Source organism: Alosa sapidissima, chromosome 5, assembly GCF_018492685.1.
Source record: "Alosa sapidissima isolate fAloSap1 chromosome 5, fAloSap1.pri, whole genome shotgun sequence".
In the NCBI taxonomy this organism is placed as follows: domain Eukaryota; kingdom Metazoa; phylum Chordata; class Actinopteri; order Clupeiformes; family Clupeidae; genus Alosa; species Alosa sapidissima.
Window position 1 is genome coordinate 14,058,448 of NC_055961.1, and position 19,869 is coordinate 14,078,316.

At 40.0% G+C, this 19,869-nt stretch overlaps 3 protein-coding genes across 10 annotated transcripts in view; 2 read left to right on the forward strand and 1 right to left on the reverse strand.

The window, feature by feature from the left end:
* Nucleotides 1-7,635, forward strand: part of cux1a (cut-like homeobox 1a) — a 46,197-nt gene extending 38,562 nt beyond the window's left edge. For all 7 annotated transcript variants that reach the window (XM_042093178.1, XM_042093180.1, XM_042093181.1 and 4 more), the window contains one exon: nucleotides 276-7,635. In XM_042093178.1, the coding sequence (XP_041949112.1) occupies nucleotides 276-756 (481 nt within the window). In that variant the 3' untranslated portion in view covers nucleotides 757-7,635. The remainder of the gene's footprint in view (nucleotides 1-275) is intronic.
* A 1,738-nt stretch (nucleotides 7,636-9,373) lies between these two features.
* On the reverse strand, nucleotides 9,374-12,367 carry LOC121709652. 2 transcript variants are annotated; one of them, XM_042093221.1, is made up of 2 exons: nucleotides 11,226-12,367; nucleotides 9,374-10,184 (listed from the first exon to the last, which is right to left on the reverse strand). In XM_042093221.1, the coding sequence occupies exons 1-2, from the start codon at nucleotides 12,247-12,249 to the stop codon at nucleotides 10,072-10,074; spliced, it is 1,137 nt and encodes a 378-aa protein (XP_041949155.1). In that variant the 5' UTR covers nucleotides 12,250-12,367; the 3' UTR covers nucleotides 9,374-10,071. The 2 variants fall into 2 exon arrangements, with proteins under 2 accessions (XP_041949155.1, XP_041949156.1); XM_042093222.1 differs by lacking the exon at nucleotides 9,374-10,184 and adding an exon at nucleotides 10,536-11,011 and having other exon boundaries at nucleotides 11,094-12,366.
* Nucleotides 12,368-12,720: 353 nt separating this feature from the next.
* kctd7 (potassium channel tetramerization domain containing 7) lies at nucleotides 12,721-19,183 on the forward strand. Its single transcript, XM_042093224.1, has 4 exons — nucleotides 12,721-13,790; nucleotides 14,728-14,897; nucleotides 15,116-15,294; nucleotides 17,918-19,183. Exons 1-4 carry the CDS (start codon nucleotides 13,494-13,496, stop codon nucleotides 18,292-18,294), a joined length of 1,023 nt encoding a protein of 340 aa, XP_041949158.1. The 5' UTR covers nucleotides 12,721-13,493; the 3' UTR covers nucleotides 18,295-19,183.
* Nucleotides 19,184-19,869: the final 686 nt, after the last annotated feature.

Here is a 19,869-nt window from a genome sequence, read left to right on the forward strand (position 1 = left end):
GTGGTCTGGTGTGGCATGCTTCTCGCACAAACACTGTTCTACAGCAACCACGGTAAGAGTGAGTGTTCAAAATGGATCCTCTGGCATTTAGTGATTTAGGGTTGTACATGCATTTAGTTTTGTGAAACACTCATGTGATTGTTGTAAGGCGAGGAACTGTTCATGCTTCAGCTGTAAAAGATAGTGAATGACTCTGCCTAAGTGTCTGATTTTGGATGCGCCTTTCTTACCCAACTCCACCGTACCCCCCACCCACCCCCCCCCTTCCCTCACAGGTCCCGTATCCGCCGTGAGCTTTTCATCGAGGAGATCCAGGCAGCAGCAGGAGAAGGTGGGGCACGTGCGGCCGAGGGAGAGAGCAGCTGCGACGGCACCGAGTCAGACAGCGGCGGCGGCGGAGGTGGCAGTGGCAGCGTGGGCGCGGAAGACCGGGGCAGGAGCCTCTCCAGCAGCCCCAGGCCCAACCACCACCACCACCACCACCATCACCACCACCACCACTCCCAAGCCCACCTGTCGGAGGACACCCTTACCACCACACCAGGGACCAGCGACAGCTCCAAGTCCGGCGGGATGGAGAGTCTCTTCGCCGGGGCCATCGCCACCACCATGGCCGCCTCCACCACAGCCACAGCCGACAAGAACCCAAAGGACAGCAGCGTGCGGCGGAGGAAAGCGGCCAACCTCAACAACATCATTCACCGGCTGGAGAAGGCCGCCAACCGCGATGAGCTGGGTAACGAGTGGGAGTTCTGAGAGAAAACAGAAAGAGATGAGAAGAGAGAGAGAGAGAGATGAAAAGAGGGGGGGGAAATAGAGAAAAGGTTCTCGTTAAGTTTTCTAATCTGCCTAAGGTCAGACTTTTATGGAGGGTTTGTTTCAGTTGGAGGCAAAGGAAGGAGACTAACTTGTTTCCCAGTCCTGCAGGATCCAGGGCTTGGACCAATGGAACTCTTTAACATGCACAAGGCATCACTCATCCACAAATCTCCACGCATTCAACAGCTAAAGAGAGTGGAGACAAAAAAACCTTTTTGATGTGTGGAAATGGAAAATCCATGTAGTGTTTGCCTTTTTCTAGAGAAATTCAGGAGACATATCTTCCCTTATGCCTCCTGTCTGTGTGTGTGTGATAGTTTGTCAAAGGGAGATGTTCAAAATAGTCTGACAAGAAAAAGCCAAACGTTTAAAAAGAAGAAAAAAAAGTGGAGACTTCCTTTTTCCACAAAGCCTTCCCCTCACGTCCCACCTCACGCCATGTAATGGCTATGCAAGTTTCACGCCAATTCTTTTACGGTTCAAAATTTTTATGATTAGAACATTTTCATCGAAGAGAAAAAAAGAGAATCTTTTATAGCAGAGTTTGCCAGTAAGAGATTGCAGTCTGTTGACTCTAAAATACACTGCTTTGAAATTCTAAATATATAGGGTGGCAAGTGATATTTAGAAATAATAACAAACTTTTTGAAAGATGTAGTTAAAAACTCACTTTAAATTCTCACATTTTTGAAAAAATTCACCAGGAAAATGCAATAGTCAGGAAACCTGTCGTAGCTGGGTAGTGTTACTTCATATGGCATGTAGAGGGCTCTGAGGTTAGAGTGTTGTTATTTTCATAGCTTTAATGAACTCAGAGAACCAAGAGAGACTGTTTCATACACTCCATCTTAGGCCAAAATCAGGAAAAAAAAGTTATTGAAAAAGATTTGTACAGTTTGTGGAGGAATTGTTCCCTGTTTTAGATATTTTTAAAAGAGAGAGAAAGAGTGAAAAACTGAGCGACCACACCTTAGACACCTCAACCAGGGCAGGCAGGCAGGCAGGTTACGGATGCACCGCATCACTTTCTCTCTCACACACTCACACACACACACACACACACACACACAGACACAGACACACACACGCTGTTCATTCAGGAGCACCTAGCTTACCTGCTCTCTCAGCACTTAGCAATACACAGTGTCTCTGTTTTGCCAAAGGTTTCGAGTACCGTGCAGAACTCCAGCATGTGCAAAAGTAATCAAACGGTCCTGAACTGCTCAAGTAGTTTTCTTTCTTTTTTTGCACAGGCTAAGGCATAAGGTTTTGTACCTTTCCCTAGGCTAGTAAAAACAGAGCCTGTGACTCAAAAGGGAGATGAAGGTGCATTTCCTGTCAGGCAGCAGGAAGAACACCCTCCTCAGAGAACTCGGGTCCTTCCAGTCTGTCAGGCAGCAGGAAGGACACCCTCCTCAGAGAACTTGGGTCCTTCCAGTCTCTCCTGTATGCATTCTGTAGGTGTTGGCTCAGAGTGAGTGGACACCTTCTTTCCTTTTTTGTGTGAGAGAGACTTCTGTTTGAGAGCTAAAAGGACCCAATGCTGTCCATAAAAAAAAAATTCTCCATGTTTGTGTGTACACCATTCTCCCCCATGAGGACGGACTGTGATGCCTCTCAGCTGGCAGAGGATGAAGCCAGTGGATTGGTGGTGCACAAGAGAGAGAGAGAGAGGTCGGAACGCTTTCTGGAACCGCTTGGGTGCTCAGGTGCCCGTGATGCATGGGGTCAGGATAAGATCAGAGGTCACCGGAGTCAAAGTTACAAGAGTCAGCATGGCAACAGAACGGGGGGAAAAAAACGAACCCTACCAAACAACCCCCACCACCATTCCCTAATCTCACAGAGTCTGCCTGCCCACTGCCTCTCCTTTGTGTGTGTGTGTGTGTGTGTGTGTGTGGGTGGGTGGGGGGACGTATATATTTTCTAGGTCTGTGTGGTTTATACTTGTATATATGTACACACATATCAAGTGTGTAACTGCCACCCTGTCTGTCTGAGCTCCTTTAGCAGCTACATGACTTCGTACACATTAGGTTACATTCATTTTCTCATCGTAAGAGACTCACAATAGTTAACCCCTTTGTTCTTTTGTTTATTTTGGGTGTTTTATCGATTATGTTTTGTCTATTTATAGATGCTGTATTTTACATATTAATGTCTTATTCTGATTTTAATTCTGTTATTTTTATTTTATGGAAGGGACTATGTGAGGTCAGGTTACACTTTTAAAGACTGCAGGCAGTATATGGCTTATACTTGTGATCCATGTCTGTTTTATGAATTCAAATAATAATAATTATATTGATAGTGTCATGTATATTATATTTTAAATGAGCTGGATGAGTAACACAGTGTTCAGTGTTGATATATCATCGTAGATGTATGCATTATTATGTTGTAACTGCTCCCTGTCATTTAAACTTCAGTTGTTTTTTTTTTTCTTCTTTTTGTCTTTATCGGTAGAATATATACCTGTAAGAGGGCTGCAGGTGTTTGTTAAGAGTTCCCTCACTCAGCTGGTGGCAAAGCCGCTCACCTGGTCAGAGGCTCGGCCTGTTTAAACCTGTGCTGGGCCAGAGAGCTAAGGAACAAGTACACGGCAAAGAATCCAGGCTAGCAACCCGTCAAGAGCTTAATGGACAAAACTTATCCCGAGTGGTCATTTGGCTCCTTAACGTTGTGTGAGAATTTGGTCGATTCTTTGGCCTCCGGGTCGTTTCCCAGCTGTGCCCTTTATTTCAGTATGATTTGATCTGTGAGAGGATCTCACCTGATACTGGTGCTGATTTTTTTTTTTTTTTAGTTATTATTTGATTTGCTGTTCGGCTGCTTCCGTGAAGAATGGAAGAAGCTGCGAGTGTCTTTCACTAGCTCACCACGAGACTCATACGTATCACGCCAATTACAAGCTCACATGCAATACACTAGTAAGAAGCACTTAAGTGGTTACTGAAAGTTTTCGATAAATGTATGCTTGTTTTTATTATCACTTAGAACTGACAACATTGGTTGTTGCTTTGAATTTAACTACTCATTGATAATTTGAAATTCATTCTTTTTTTATTTAACCTTCAAGGTTATATTCTCTGCATAATTATGTGATAGTTATGCAGTGGTACATGAATTGCATAAGAATGCAAAAATGAAGTACAATATACTGACGATATACTGAGTTTAGATGTAACACGTCCTAATATAATGCCTTAACACCTGCAGAACAAATATGAAGCACAGAAGTCCCCAACTGAAACACTTAAAAGGTCAAAGGTCATTTTTCACTGATGGTGTTGTCCCACAATGGTGCGTGTATGTCAAAAAATATGTCCCTGTCAGAAAACATTCAGCTTTACACTTTGCTTTATAAGCTAGTTACTGAGGGCTGCTTTGAAAGACCGTTGTGAGACGTATGTCCTGCAAAACAATTGTTTTTAGTAATGTGAGCAAACAGCCATTGAAGGATGTGTTTGAGACCCACTCGAAGATGCCTTACTCATTTGTCTAGCCCCTTACTGCTTGGTTGAAAACCTATGTCTTCCACCTGGCAAAGCCAGGCATTGTACAGTGCACAGCACATCAGAGGCACGCCATCTCTCCATTGCCACCTGGAAACTCAAAGCTACTGAAAAGACTTTCTGAACTCTAAAGCACAGAGAGATCTCAAACACCATTTGCGTTCTTAGATACCATTCTGGTCTTACCCAAGATTGAAATTAAATAACAACATGGGAAGCAGTTGTGATGGAGGGATCTAGTTAAAGGATCTACAAGAACCTTTTTTCATAAAGCGCAAATTCCAGTAAAATTTGGCTTTTATACTCCCATGAGATTTCTTACAAAGCTCATAAAAAGCAGTGTGTTGGTTGTTGGACCAGTAAACCAAGGATGGTATAGGCACAACAGAAACAGGATACCTCTTTACTTCTCATTAACAAAACAGCTAATGTTCTTGTCTGGTGCCGTCAGTCATCTTAAAGTGAGGTTTGGGCATTGATGACACTGACATGCAAAGAGATGGGATTTCATAACAGTTACAAAACGAAAGTTACGTTGGCCCATTGCATGGGTATCGATAGAATTCCAAGTTGACTGTAAAAGTAAAAAACATAAAATTGCATCATTCATGGAATTCAGTCGAGTCTCACAAGAACTGTACAAGAACTGGACCAACTTTTGGATTCTGAGGCAGGAAATTTCATACCAAAAAGGTAGAATCTAGCTATAGGTTCAGCCACTCCAAAACACTGGGCTCTTTGAATCAGAAACACACATCAGTGACTGACCCAAACAATGCTTGCAGTGATGGAGAATTTGCGGTCGAACCCAGATGGCACAGGTTTTCTGCCATCGCACTCAGAATATTTTTGGTTTCTCTCAGTTTGTATTAGACAGCCACATGTCTCTCCCTCTCATCACCTTGTCTCCATCACATGACTCAGTCATCTCTGCTGGTGTGTGTGTGTGTGTGCCAATCCTTGGTTGCAGCCGGGATGTGTTGGAGTGTGATGGTGCTCATTGACAGAACAGTATAGAGTGACCGTTCCACACCAAAACACTTTGCCTCATCACATCCATAGTGATATATCTCATCAGATTCTTTTGATTTTTTTAGTGTGTTTTCTGCAAGTTACAAGCAGCATGTTAAAACCGAGGCATAGCATAATTTCAGTATTGGTGCCAGTTCTGCAAGTTGTGGTTATAAGTATTTATGCTGTGTTCAACCCATTTGGTTTGTTTTCATTTTGTTCCATCTTGTGAGCTCTTTTTTTGTCTTTTTTATTTCTTTTTGTTATTTATCCCACACCTTGACATCCTCTTTGTAGATGCATTGCAAATTCACTGACGGGTAGAGAGCGCTGTGAGGCGTGGCATGACATTGGACTGGTAAACTAGACACCCAAAAGAACACTGGTTCACAAGGATAGTACTGCATACGTTGCTAGTGCAGGTTCTCCATCTGCTTGTCTTGAACTCTGTCTGTTTTCATCCTCACATGGAGAAAAACAATGTCCACTCCTCTCACTTGTTCAGGTAGACTGTGTACAATATTTGCAAAACCAATGTCTTTCGTTTTGGTCAAATTTCAGGGGATTATCCTTTGCAAATATTTTTCTATAGAACTAAAGTAGATTTCTATAGATACTATGGAGGATTTCATATTAAATTGTACAGAAAAAAAACTATAACCTTGTATCCTTTCTTAACATCAGTAAACATTATCATTTTTTGTTATAAATGTAAGTAGTGGTAGATTTTGTAGTGAATTTTGTCCATATGAAGACCTCAAAGACCTCACTTTCCTTAAATCTTAAAAGGTGAACTCACAAGACATTATTTGAATATGCAGTTTGGTAGAGAGCTTTCACTGTACACATTGACCCTTCTTAAGTCATTAACATTTGTTCACCATTTTCCAGCACTACCTGTGATCACTCCACAACAGATTTCATGTAACTCCTTATTCACCTTGATTCAATGGGACACACCATCATAGACTGTTACATTCAGCTTTTTTAACACAAATAATGATGTGTGTGTCTGAGATTATCCAAAACGTGGAGGCTGAACACTTGAACATACAAATATTTGTCCTTTTTTGTGTTTGTGTAAGTGATACCTGTAGCCAAACACCATAGATGTAAACATTAAGATCAGCTGTCGTGGTCTCTCCAATCTGTGTCTCCCTCTTTTGATTCACATGTCACTACACTGATTGCATTTTTGCCATTACACAATCCCAGTCTTAGACATTTCATTTTAGCAGTGGATGAAATGTTTATATGGAGAAGGTAAATACATTTTGTTTATGGATATGTATGTATTGTTCAGAGATCATCCTCCAACACAGAATATATTAGTCAAAGCACACTGAATAGCAGTATATATTATTTTAACAAAGGACATGAATAATTTCTTTATATGTCGTAATTTGAAGTGTGAAATGGAAAGCAAAGGTTTCTACCAAATGTTTCTTCCCATCATCATTTAGAGGGACTCCTGTACCAAACCTTAATGCAGCTGAAACCATTAGTCAAAACTAATTTGTGCCATATATCTGATTTTATGTGATATCAGAAACTGAAGATATTATCATTTATCCAGTCAACCAAAAATGACTTTAGTCTACAAAAACAGTACAGCGGTACATAGTGATAAAGATTGTGACAAAGAGTTGTGTGGGCTGGGTACCTCCTGGTTGATTTCCATGGAGGAGAAAATAAAATGGGGCTTAAAAAGTGTATTTCTTTGAAAATGGAAAAAAAAAACAAAAGGAATCAGTTTCGGGGTCTGCTTGTATGTATGTTATGTGCAACATTGTGTGGCTCGTCTAGGGCTAAATTATTTTCTTTTTGTCTTGTTTTCCCCTTTTTTCCTGTAACTTGGCTGGTCCTGTTGTTTCTATAAGCTCAGGTGGAAACTCCTTTTATCCTGTTGGTCTTTGTGCTCTCCCTCCAGTTAGCTGCACACTGCAGCTGTCTGCTGTTTTTCTACACGGAAAAAAAGTATATATATATATAGATATGTTTTAAAGCTGCAGGATGTTAGTATTGATTCATCCTTTACGTGAAATTTAAAGAAAAAATGCCATTTTGTTCTTTTGGGATTGATCTCATTTTTTTGTTTTTGTTTTTATTTGTTTGTTTTATTCATGTAATCACCTAGCCTGTTCTCAGCACTGTACAATGGTCCCTATCTGATACAGAAAAGCAATATCACTGTACGATACTCACTATGTATTTCTGTTGTTGTTGTTATTACTATTCACTAGCACCCTAGGTGTGATAATTGAAGTAAATATCTTTTATACAAACACAACGATTGTGTGGTGTGTGTGCTTATTTAAATACTGTCATTTCAAAAAAGTACAAAATACATTTGAGCTTAGCTGAAATGATCCTTACATTTCCACTGTCTGGTGAGAAATCAATCAATTTTAGCTGTACTGTGAGGGATAAAGTGACCATCCGGTAAGGTGGGTTCCATCCTTATTTCAAAGATGGCTTAGCAGTATTGTGAGGGATAAAGTGAGCATCAGGTTAGGTTGGTTCCATCCATACCATTTCAAAGATGGCAGTTTAAGAGCAAAGTCAAACAGGAAACATTGGGGACAACAAAGACAGGCAGGGGTGAAAAATGATCCACTAACTGGCTTGACCATCATTTGATTATCACTCAATAACCTATAGGATGACATCTAGTGACCTACAAGAAGAATGGCAAACAACAGCTAGGGCAAAGTGCAGTCAAATACTCCTGAAGTGTGCAGATTGGGGCTGGGCTCAATGTAGGGCAGAGCTGAATATTGAACTCAACCAAGCTGATCATGTCCCTTACTGCCTCAGTCTGTCATTCAAGTATACATCAGAGGTTTTCACAACGTTTGAGGCCGGCATTAAACAGGCTCCTATAGGCAGGGCTATGGTTGTCAAAAGCTAAATAAAGCCCTTCATTGATTAGACACAAAGGTAGAGCCTGACAGAGGGTTGCAAAACTAGAGTACAGTCATTTTCACTGATGAGTCCAAGGGCTAATTAATCAAGACATGTACAATTTTACCCTGGAAGAAAATGTCTTTCTTTCTCCTCTAACAATATTCTGCTACTCTGAAGACTGCAGCCAGGTCAATCAAGGTGTGGATGGAGAAAACCTTGGCATGTCCAGCCCTATCAAGCCTGACCCCACTGAAAACATCCAGAATGAAATTAACAGTTTTCTTCATACGAAGTGTGAAAACATGGCATCTTCACACATGTTTTTATTTGATCAGTTGTCATTTCAGTTGTCAACTTAGAAACGTAGCATTTTGCTGTCGTGTTAAAAAAAATCCAGAGCTATCAATTTTGTCAAGAAACAAGACATCAATCATTTTTGGTATTGATATACATAACAGCACTTAATTATACCTTAATGGTGCTAAAAATTCCCCTTCCAGAAAATCTGCATAAAATCTGCAATTTTCTAGAACCTTCTCATAATTTTCCAAAAGCAATTTCATCAAGAATCAAGACATTACTTATCTTTGGTATACATACAGCACCTAATTATAGTTTGGTATAATGGTGTTTGAAAATGTGTGAGCCCCCTTCCTAAACATAAATCTGACCTGTGTGATCTTCATTGCAGCAATCAAACCTATTGTTAATAAAGAGCAGCAGTATTCGCTTATTTATTTTATTGACCAAATGATCCACAATTAAATGACCATTAGGAAAAGGTATGTGAACCTCTATTTCTAATGCATGGTGAGAAGCCCTTTAACAGCTTCAATCAAACATTTAAAAACATATTGATCAATCCTGTACACAACTGAGGAATTCTGGACTGTTCTTCCAAACTACTTCACAGGGCTGCCATGCACCCTTGCTTCGAGTTCTGTTACTACATTTCTGTTTTGCTAAAAAGAACATTGTATTCAAACAAAGGAATATTTATCCTCAATTATTTGCTCACTTGGAATATCCACAATATTAAACAGGAGGGCACTAGCAGAGGATGGTTACGTTAATTTCTTCAAAACTCTCAAAATTCTCTCAAAACTTGAACAGCTACATCCTTAGATCAACAACGCGTACCTTTAATCAAGATCATCTTAAAACTGAGGTGAGCACACACTTGCCCAAGTTTCCCCTCAATAAAATATGATATACAACAGTTAAATTCATTTGACAACATGGATAGTTGCTTTTTTAACTTCTCTATAGTTAGTGCTACTAGCATGTAATTAATGCTTTAGCAGACTTGGCTTGCTCTATCCCAGAGAATTAGCCAAAATTAGATGTGAGTTTGGGGGAAAATGTCACAAGTTGTGTTGACCTTTGAAAGCCCTGGCAGGTTGTTTTAGTTGTAGTTTGTAACATAATTATGACTTTAAATCATGCAGATTATATGAAAGATTGAGTTTGCCATCATTATTTTCACAGAGGAGTATGTCATATCTGTTTATATGTGTTGATTACTTATATTCACTTAAGTTGTTAAGTTTTAGATAAACATATATATATATATATATATATATATAAGATATACTATGCAAAAGAGTTTAAACATGCTTTCCCAATGACACTAGTTATTTTTTTACCTAACAGTCAGTGCAATAAACCAAATTCACTTAAATCAATTTCACCTTTTCCAAAAAGAAAGTAAAAAGAAGTTTCTTTTTGATGCACAAATGCAGAATATGGTTTAAGACAATGCCCAGTAGTAGGAAGTAACTTTAGGAATCTCTAGTCATACTCTACACACATTACGATGCTAGGGTTGGAAACATTCCCCTGTTGAGAGTAGTCTCTTCACAAAGTGAGTCTGGTGAAACCGGGCTAGACCACATTCCCCACTCTGCCCAAATGAGTCTTTGGAGAAGTTGCCTATGGGAGGGAGATTTGAATGTAAAATGAAAAAAGAAAAGCAGATCAGAAATATCCAGAATATATATATTTTTTTATGTACAGTGACAAGGGGCATTACATACACTTTCACAAGTTGTCAGTTCATCTAAAAAGGTGGTTTATGCTAGTGAGCTCTGTTTTGTTTTGCTGATTTTCAGCTAATATAAGGAATACTGCCTACTAGATTTTGCAACACTTTGTAGTACCTTTGCACAGTACTGAGGATTCTAAGGACTGGATTACAGCATTAATGTGATTCTAACCGTGCAATTTGCTTAAAATTAGTTATACTAAACATACCATATTCACCCTATGTCAACTTTCAAACAATTGACTGAAACAGTATTTTTATTTACATCTCAAACTTTAAAGGCTCAAAAGCTTTCAAAACATCAGGGTACAATTATTGGGTTTATCAACATCCAATCTTCCTTTCATAAGATAGAAACATGTCCAGAGAGGTTATTTGGCATTCAGTTTCCACTGGAGGCTTTAAGAGGCACATACTGTAAAATATAATTTTCTCATAAGGGCTAAAGTGTTTGTGCATTTTAAAATATATAAATAACTTATTATGGACCTGATCTATCTGCAGTCAATAAGGTTTTTACATCACTCTTCCCCGTTCCAGAGCAGATTGTTTTAAAAAAAGGGCCAGTCTCGCACTTAAAACACGGATTCCACCATCCCCTTCACAACCATTCAGAAATGTATGAAGCTGCTTGTTTAAATGCTGCTTGAGACCAATAAGTGGATACAGTGGGCTGGGGTAAAGAGACTAGGCTACAATCACCGTGACAGCTTATCAAAGTTCCTGCGTGCCCTTGTCAGCTGCATGCAGTCCGAGATCGCATAAATACAGCACAAAATATGTAGTGTACACTGTATTATAGGCCTTGAATTAAACAACTAGCTAGGCCTACTTAACAGATTTCACACTTAAAACCAGAGCTATCGCTATGGCTATAAGTATCCCGACAGAGACTTCTGACATTCCACCGAGCTTCTTCCCTTGCATACCCTGTTCTTTCTTTCGTTGCATCTCCTCTTGGCGTGTTCGAAAGTCTCTGTCTCGTTTGAGCTGCTCGCCATAGTGTGAGTTAATGAAATTATCAAAATCAAACACCTTTTTACTGTCTATACCAACAACAGAGGAGCTGCGGGATTTCGTCTGCTGGCCCGCGCTGCTACCCGATTCCTTGGGAGAGGGCCTCCTGGCCCCCTGCAGGTCCGTCTGTGTTAAGATACCTCGGTCATATTTCTTCCGTAGACTTTTGTTGCCCAACACATTGTATGCCTCGGTAATTTCGGAAAATCGACGGGATGCTGCTTCACTTCCAGCGTTTTTATCAGGGTGGTAGATGAAAGACTGTTTATAATATGCAGTCTTAATCTGGGCCTGCGTTGCGGTAGATGCCACCTGGAGAATTTCGTAATATGCTGATTTGCTTTTGAACAGAGGTGTGTCGTAAAAACCATTGCTGCTGAAGCCTTTCCTGACCACTGACGAACTAGTAAATCCTTTTCTTCCGGTGCCGTATCTCATCGTGCAAAATGATCTGATCTGGTCTCTCCTGGTTCGGAGAATCTTTGGATTTATGGTTGCAGAACGTCCAATATTCCACCAAATGTTCACTCCATTCAGTTCGTGTGGTCTGAGGCAGAAGGTTCTTGTTGCGGTCCGGTCACATGGCAGTGTTTTGCCCTTCCAGGCTAAGCACATCCCTACGTGTTCTACACATATGTCTAACTGTTTCCATGTCACATGCGATCCATATGCATTCGTGCAAGGAGACATTATTTTAGGACCAGTTCGATGTTCTTGGGCAGTGGTGGGTAAGAGTGACTGACTGCTAACATTAGATCTCCGAGCTAACGAACGAGCTATCTTGTCGGTTTCCTTCAACGTAGCTATACCTGACAAGGCATCTTGAGGCCTAGCATTTCTGTGTCTACTTTTACAAACTGAGTCCAAGAATGAATGAGAGTATCCTGGTTTGAGAATTCGGTATGTCTTCCTCCACACCATTCTGACCTCCGCCATAGTGAAGTTGTTTGCAGCAGTTAGGGCTTACCATTTCTCCTTTCCGGTAACTTTGACATAATCCAATCAAAAGAGTCTTTAGTTTGTGGTCAGAAAGAGTAATGACCAATAAGATTACTTTAAATGTATACCATGGCCCGATAGGTGCTCTTTATTTGTGACGTTGTTTAATCGTCATGTAATCTTTCACGTGTTGCGTGTTGGCATTGGGCGTGTTCCTCCTCTAATAAGACAGACGGGCTCTGCTATGGTTCAGGTTTGCGCTATGTCGTGGAAGTCTTGGTTATGTTTAAATGGTTATGGTATTTAGCAGATCATTAGATCCTAAGCGACATACAATGACATTCATAAACATTACATTAAAATAATAAAATAGTACTTTATCGAAAAAATCAAACAACTCAAAATACCAATTTAATTAGCCTACTAAATATAATTTAATAATACCCATATGGTAAAACAACAATACCCAAATTAGTCTATGAACTACCACCACCTGGCCTCTTAATTAGACTTCCTTTAAAAATCAATGGATTTCATTAAACATCTGAGTTTTCCCATTCATGCCACACTGTGCAAATCTCCTGAGCAGTTTTTACAATCTTCATAAATCCTGACACAGTCAATCACTACAAAAGCCACATTTGATTGCATTAAGACATGCTTCACATTCCTCCACACTTCTGCAGCATAACCTACACAGCAAAGATTTATGTTCCTACAACTGATACAACTGTAGCCTACCACTAAGGTAAAACTGATTCAACCACCTAAACTATATATTTTCTGAAAGCATACACTCTAGATTCTAGGGGGTATATATGCTTAGATGTGATGTAACATGAATAGAGACAATTAGAGTCTCAAAATGTGTTCTTCAAAAAGTTAAGTGTAGCCCATTCAAGTCCATGTGTTGACGTGATGGCTCGTGCGCGTCTAAAAAAAATGGAAGTAGGCTAAAATAAACGAAGTCGTTGTGAATACAACTTTCTACTCAGTTTACGGAGCGTTCTGCCAGCAAGCCAGCAACGAGCTGGTTGTTTTGCAACATATCAGAGGGCTTAAGCACGACAGTCCCAGAGGCTGGGGGGCAGTATCGTACAGTGTTCATCTGACAACTGTTAACGCCCACCCTCTGGGTAGCAGACTAAGAACGAAACGGGCGCGACATTTCAATATCATTTGACCTCGTTCGTTCACATTTTGTATAACGTTAGCACGAGCCGGACGCTGTGTTGGTGTGCATGCAGCAGAATGGGGCTGGCGAGACATCTAACGGAGAACCATCGGCGCTCTCCTTTCGAACACCTAGCCCGCTCCCCATGGCTACATCACGGGTAAGACGGTTTGCTCAGGAGGGGCGAGCGGTCCCTCAGCCAAGAGTGATGGTGGTATTTTCTCCGGCGAGCGAGACTGATAACCAAGAGGATGCTGCTATGTCGAACACAGAGTGCGAGGGCGATGAATACAGAAAACCAGCCATAACCGCACCTAGTCTGAACCTGGGCAAACCTCTTCGCACATTCAGCCCAGCACAGGAGGTAAGTACGGGCTTGACTTATTATTAGCAAGATTGATTCTCAAATGGAATAGGCCACTGAACATGTAGTTATGTTCCGGTATTGTCAACATTTTAGCCGATTTAGAACACATGAAACGCTCTTGTTTTATTGCGTTATTCATTTCTGTACAGTAACATTTCGGTTTCCATAGGCAACAGATACATTTGCCATGATGTTATTTTCTCGTATACTGGACTACCATTGGTTCAAGATGGTCTGTATCCGTGTAGTTGAATCTCATTGGCTTAAAAGCCCACAAGGCCAGCTGGCCTCCTGCTCTAATTGGCTCTCATCACAGGACTGTCATATTAGCTACCTTGAGGGGATTAACCTGGTTTAATCGTGTTTTGGAAGGCCTGTATTTAGGCCGTCTTGTTCAATGATGAACAATGCTTATGTAGGCCTACTCAATACTGTATCAAGATTCCATAACATTGACACAAATTATTTGCCAGTGTAGGCCCTACACTTTGGGATTGATGTGAGAAAATATTATGTAGTCTGCCACTATGCAGAATGCCTCTGCAAACTAATTAGGCGTGCCAATTGCAAAAAAAAGTGCAATTGCAAAAAAGGTTGCTTCAAGGCCAGGTTTAAAACTTAAGCCTGATGAAACGGTCACATTCTTCACATTTAATGTAATACCTTAAACAAGATGAATGCAATACAATGTGGGGGATAATATATGCCTTTTCATGAGACCTGCAGACCTCAAAAGCAGAGCTCTGAGCAAAAACTGCAAACTCCACATTTTACATACAAAAACACTGAGACAAATTCCTTATGGTTTTTTCTTCTTCTTTATAGCAATGTAATTACCTTTAAAATATACCCATTTAGATGTTTTTTTCTTCCATGTCTCTGTTTTACTGGCCAGCCATGCACTTATTTTTTTTGTGCTGCTGTTTACTTACAGTTTCCTGAGGTCGTCCCTCTAAATGTGGGTGGTACACACTTTACCACTCGCCTGTCCACCCTGCAGCGTTACGAGGACACCATGCTGGCTGCAATGTTCAGTGGACGACATCACATCCCGCGTGATGCCGAGGGCCGCTTCTTTATTGACCGGGATGGGAAATATTTTGGGTGAGAGGGGTCTCTCTGAACATGCTATGGGGTAGCCTTACAGAAAAATTAAACCATTGGATTCCAAAGCGTTATTATCTGTGCAGATGTATAAGCAAGCCAATTACAAGCAAACTAGGAAGTGAACAAAAATGTAATTTTGGTTTCTTTCATACTAACTGTGGTGTGTACATCTGTTGGTTTCGTATACCTTACCTATGCTGTCATGTCTGTTATAGGGATATTCTCAATTTCCTGAGAGAGGGGGAGTTACCAAAAAGAGACAGAGTTCGCGCTGTGTATAGAGAGGCCCAGTACTATGCCCTCGGACCACTGTTGGAGAGCCTAGAGGATATTCAGCCGCTCACTGGGGAGAAGGTCCGCCAGGCCTTCCTTGACCTCCTGCCTTACTACAGAGGTGAGCACTGCTTCTTGTGGATCAAGTGCAAAGATCTTCTGTTCATTGACAACAAAGACCCTCTGCAGATAAATTATCAGGCTGACTTAGATAATTCAGAAATGTACACAATTGGTTTGTGTTTGTTACATTATCATAATCATAATAATAATAATAATAATATTAAGCTTTATTTGTATAGCACCTTTCATACACAGAATGCAGCTCAACGTGCTTAACATTTGAAGCATGTTACACAGAGTAAATAGAGTCAGTCAGTCATTATCAATCACTCTTCTTCATTGCTGTAGCTGTTTATGATCCAATCAGCAACATATCAGAAATATAGAAAATAACATGTAACACAATTATAGAGAAGAGTCAGTCATTCCTCTTTGTTGCTGTGGCCGTTTATTATCCAATCAGCAACATATTAGAAATACTATTATACTACTATAAATATATAAAGGCTTTGCTAACAAATGCTTAGGCTAAGAAATGCTTAGGCCCCATTGATGTGGACTCTAAGCAGCCAGCTTTAGCATGTTCTTAGCATATGTCATAATTATTTGACTTTATACACAGACGTTTAAGACTGGCAGCCTTAACCCTTTACCCCCCACAAACAAACATGCCATATGGCAACTGCGGCAAGGAAAAACTCCCATATTCCAGGAAGAAACCTTGAGCAGAACCTGACTTAATAGGGAGAGCCCATCTGCTTCTGGCTGGCTGCGCCCTCCAATGGCAGCAGGTCTGAAAAAGTAGTCTACAAGATAAGACAAGTTAAAGGAAAATTCCGGTATTTAGCACTTTGAGTCCCTTTTCTGGTTTGTTTTGGATGAACTAGAGTGGTGGACACCGAAATTTTGACGATTGGTCCTGTCTCGACTTTTCTGACTCGTTTTGAATCGCCTTTGACTACTCAGAGTGGCTGCCAACAGTCATACTCAAACATGTCCAAAACAAACGCTTGTCTCGCTTTGGTTTCAGTCCAACCAAAAGTACCTCTGTTTTGTCATCATAGTTTTAAAAATGTTTTTGATTAATGGAGGTTAGGCATGCGGTGAGGGAGCAAAGGCCACCTGGGTTAGTTGGCTCCACAGAAATATACAATTGGGTATCATCTGAATAGCTGTGGAAGTTTACATTATGTTGACTTATGGTGTTTCCTAATGGAAACATGTATAGGGAAAAGAGCAGGGGAGCAAGGCAGCTCCACATGATCTCCTAATATAAAAATCTCTGCCAGTAATGTAGGTTTGAAACCAGTTTAGAACATTATCAGAGAGACCCACCCACTTTGCAAGGCGGTGAATTAGAATGCTATGATCAATGGTGTCAAATGCCGCACTCAAATTTAGAAGAATAAGGATTGAGACTTTGTTTGAGTCAGTAGCCGGTCTAAGATCACTGACTATTTTTACTAGAGCCGTTTCTGTGCTGTGATTTGATCTAAAACCTGACACTGATACTATTTCCGTTGACGAAGGTATTTAACTGATTACAAACAACTTTTTTAAGTACTTTGCTCAGGAACGGTAGGTTTGATATAGGCCTGTAGTTCCTCAGGATAGTATGGTCAAGATTTGACTTTTTAAGTGAAGGTTTCACAACAGCTGTTTTAAAAGCAGTTGGAAATATACCTAATCTTTTTTTAATAGTTTCTAATGAGGTATTTATTATCTTGAGAATAGAGGGAGCTAAGCTATTATATATACGTTTTTGAGGAATCTAGTAGGGATTGGATCCAAAGCACATGTTGAGGAGCCGGTTTGAGTTATAATTTTACTAAGCTCAGATTGAGTAATAGTGCTAAAGAATCTTAATTTTGGGGGTCTGTTTTTGGATGTACGTTCAAACATTCAATTCAATTCAATACAATTCAATTCAACTTTATTTCGCCATGTATACAGAGATACTAGGAATTTGATTTGGTCTTCTCCATGCAGGCAACACAAAGTGCAACAGAAAGACAAAAATAAAGACAAAAAACACAATACAAGGACAGACAGGACCATTATGAGCAATAAATTAATAGGAATGTAAATAGTGCTGTGTTAAATAAAAAATAAAGTGCAATGAAGTCCAAGTATCTATGTTACCAATAGCCTCCCTTATAGAAATTACTTTGTTTGCAAATTCTTCGCATATTAGAGAGGATGCCAGACTGAGTGCATCAAAAGGTGTTTGATGCAGTAGCCTATCAATGGTGGAGAACAACACTCTAGAGTTTCCACTATTTTCAGCAATTACCTTAGAGAAGTGGTTCCTTCTCTCATTCCAAATAGCTCTATTATAGGTCATAGGTCAGTTTGTTTTTTGTCTTGTTTTGTTTTTTCTGTTCAATTTGTACATCTGGACTGGCGGTCAACCATTAAATAGACTGCATCATCATCATATTTACCTGACAATGGTCTGTGTACTTATTGTGTGTACTGTACTTATGTGAAATCACCAGCTTCACAAGCATGGATAGTCGTTCAGGTTATTGCTTTATAATGCTCGACTGAATATCTTTCTATTAATATGGACACAGGAATTTCACTTTTTTTACATAGGATGTCTTCTGACCCTTATGAAACATGAAGGAATTGAGGCACATTACAATACACAGAATCCAACATCTTTTTTCTCTCCACAGAGAACCTGGAGCGCATAGTGGAGATTGCCAAATTGCGTGCCATGCAGAGGAAGGCTCGTTTCGCCAAGCTCAAGGTATGCGTCTACAAGGAGGAAATGCCCATCACCCCATACGAGCGACCACTCTTCAACTCGCTGCGGTTCGAGCGCACGGAGAGCGAGGCCAAGCTCTTCGAGCACCACTGCGAGGTGGACGTGTCGTTCGGGCCGTGGGAGGCCGTGGCCGATGTCTACGACCTGCTCCACTGCATCGTCAGTGACCTGGGCGAGAGGGGCATCACCGTGGACCAGCAGTGCATCGGCGTGTGTGACAAGCACCTCATCAACCACTACTACTGCAAGAGGCCTATCTACGAATTCAAGATCACTTGGTGGTGAGAGAGAGGTTGAGGAGGGGAACTTGGATCTTTACTCTTGTGGCTTTAGGTGTGCCTCTATAAGCAGGACGTCATCAGGGTCTGCACGCCCTCTGGACTCTGTGCAAGGAATTCTAGTAGCGCTACGCTTTAAGAGAGGAGCTGGCTGACCTGTTTGTATCTCCTCATTATTTAGTCTTTTAAATGGCAATAGCAAGCTTCCTTTTTCCCTGGAGGAGTTGGGACATTAGTAACATTGTGTTTGGAAGCCCCTACAGTTTCATCTATCTTACTGTTTTCTGTTTGATCTTTAAAACGGTGTTTTTATCTTCCTCCATGTATTGTGGATTACAATGGTCATCTGAAAGTCTGTGATTGTGAAATGGTATCGTGTTAACTGAAGATGACTTTCTGATCTGATACATGTCTATATTGTGCAATCTATAAAATTAGTAGAGAAATCATTCCTAACTGGATGCAATCAAGAAAACTGGTTAATTGTGTTTATGTACATTTATATTTTTGTAACCTGTTCTATATATTAATTTTGAGATGAACGTCATGCTAGAACTATAAACCACTTTGCTCAGTCTTTCTGTGCTAAGTGCAGTTAAAGGTATTTTCACATTTCGCCAATTTCAGGGAAAATACATACTGGTATTAAATAATTGAAAATACTGAAATATTGAGGGCTTTAAAATGAATTGTATCCATGGATAGTAGAATTATAATTTAATTTCTCCCTGAACTCTGTTCTACCTCTAAAATGTATGGGACAAGAAAGAATTAAGAGATAAATACCCCCCCCATATATCACTCCATTGCATCAATTTGCAATATATACTACCGGTCAAAAGTTTGGGGTCACTTAGAAATTTCCATTCCAGTCCATTATAGACAGAATACCAGCTGAGATCAGTTGCATTGTTTTTTTTTTTAATCAGGGCAGCAGTTTTTAGATTGCATTATGTGCTTACATAATTGCAAAAGGTATCTCCAATGTTTTCTCAGTTTGCCTTTTAAAATGATATCAGATTAGTAAACATAATGTGCCTTTGGAACATTGGATGAATGGTTGCTCATAATGGGCCACGTAGATATTGCATTAAAGATCAGCCGTTTCTTTCTACAACAGTTGAGAACCCTTTTGCGATTGTGTAAGCACATAATGTAATCTGAAAACTGCTGCCCTGATTAAAAAAACAATGCAACTAATCTCATCTGGTATTCTGTCTATATTGGACTGGAATGGAACTTTCTAAGTGACCCCAAACTTTTGACTGGTAGTGTAAATACTGAATGTATTTCTCCATAAAAACAACTTTCTGTTTTGATAGTCAGTGTTTTTGTATTTATTGTCATTTTTAGTTAATTTATTTATGTCTTCTTTTCTCTACTGCAACGTGACATTATTATGCTGTTTTCAGTCTTACTGTGACAATTCTGTCCATTCCATATATGTAAGTTTATCAAAAAGAATAATTGTTATGAATGAATTATGAATTAACCCATAATACGGTTATAAAATATGACACCACAGTTCTGTACTATTTGTTCTCTAAAATTACTGTAGATGAAAAAGATGATTATATCTGTC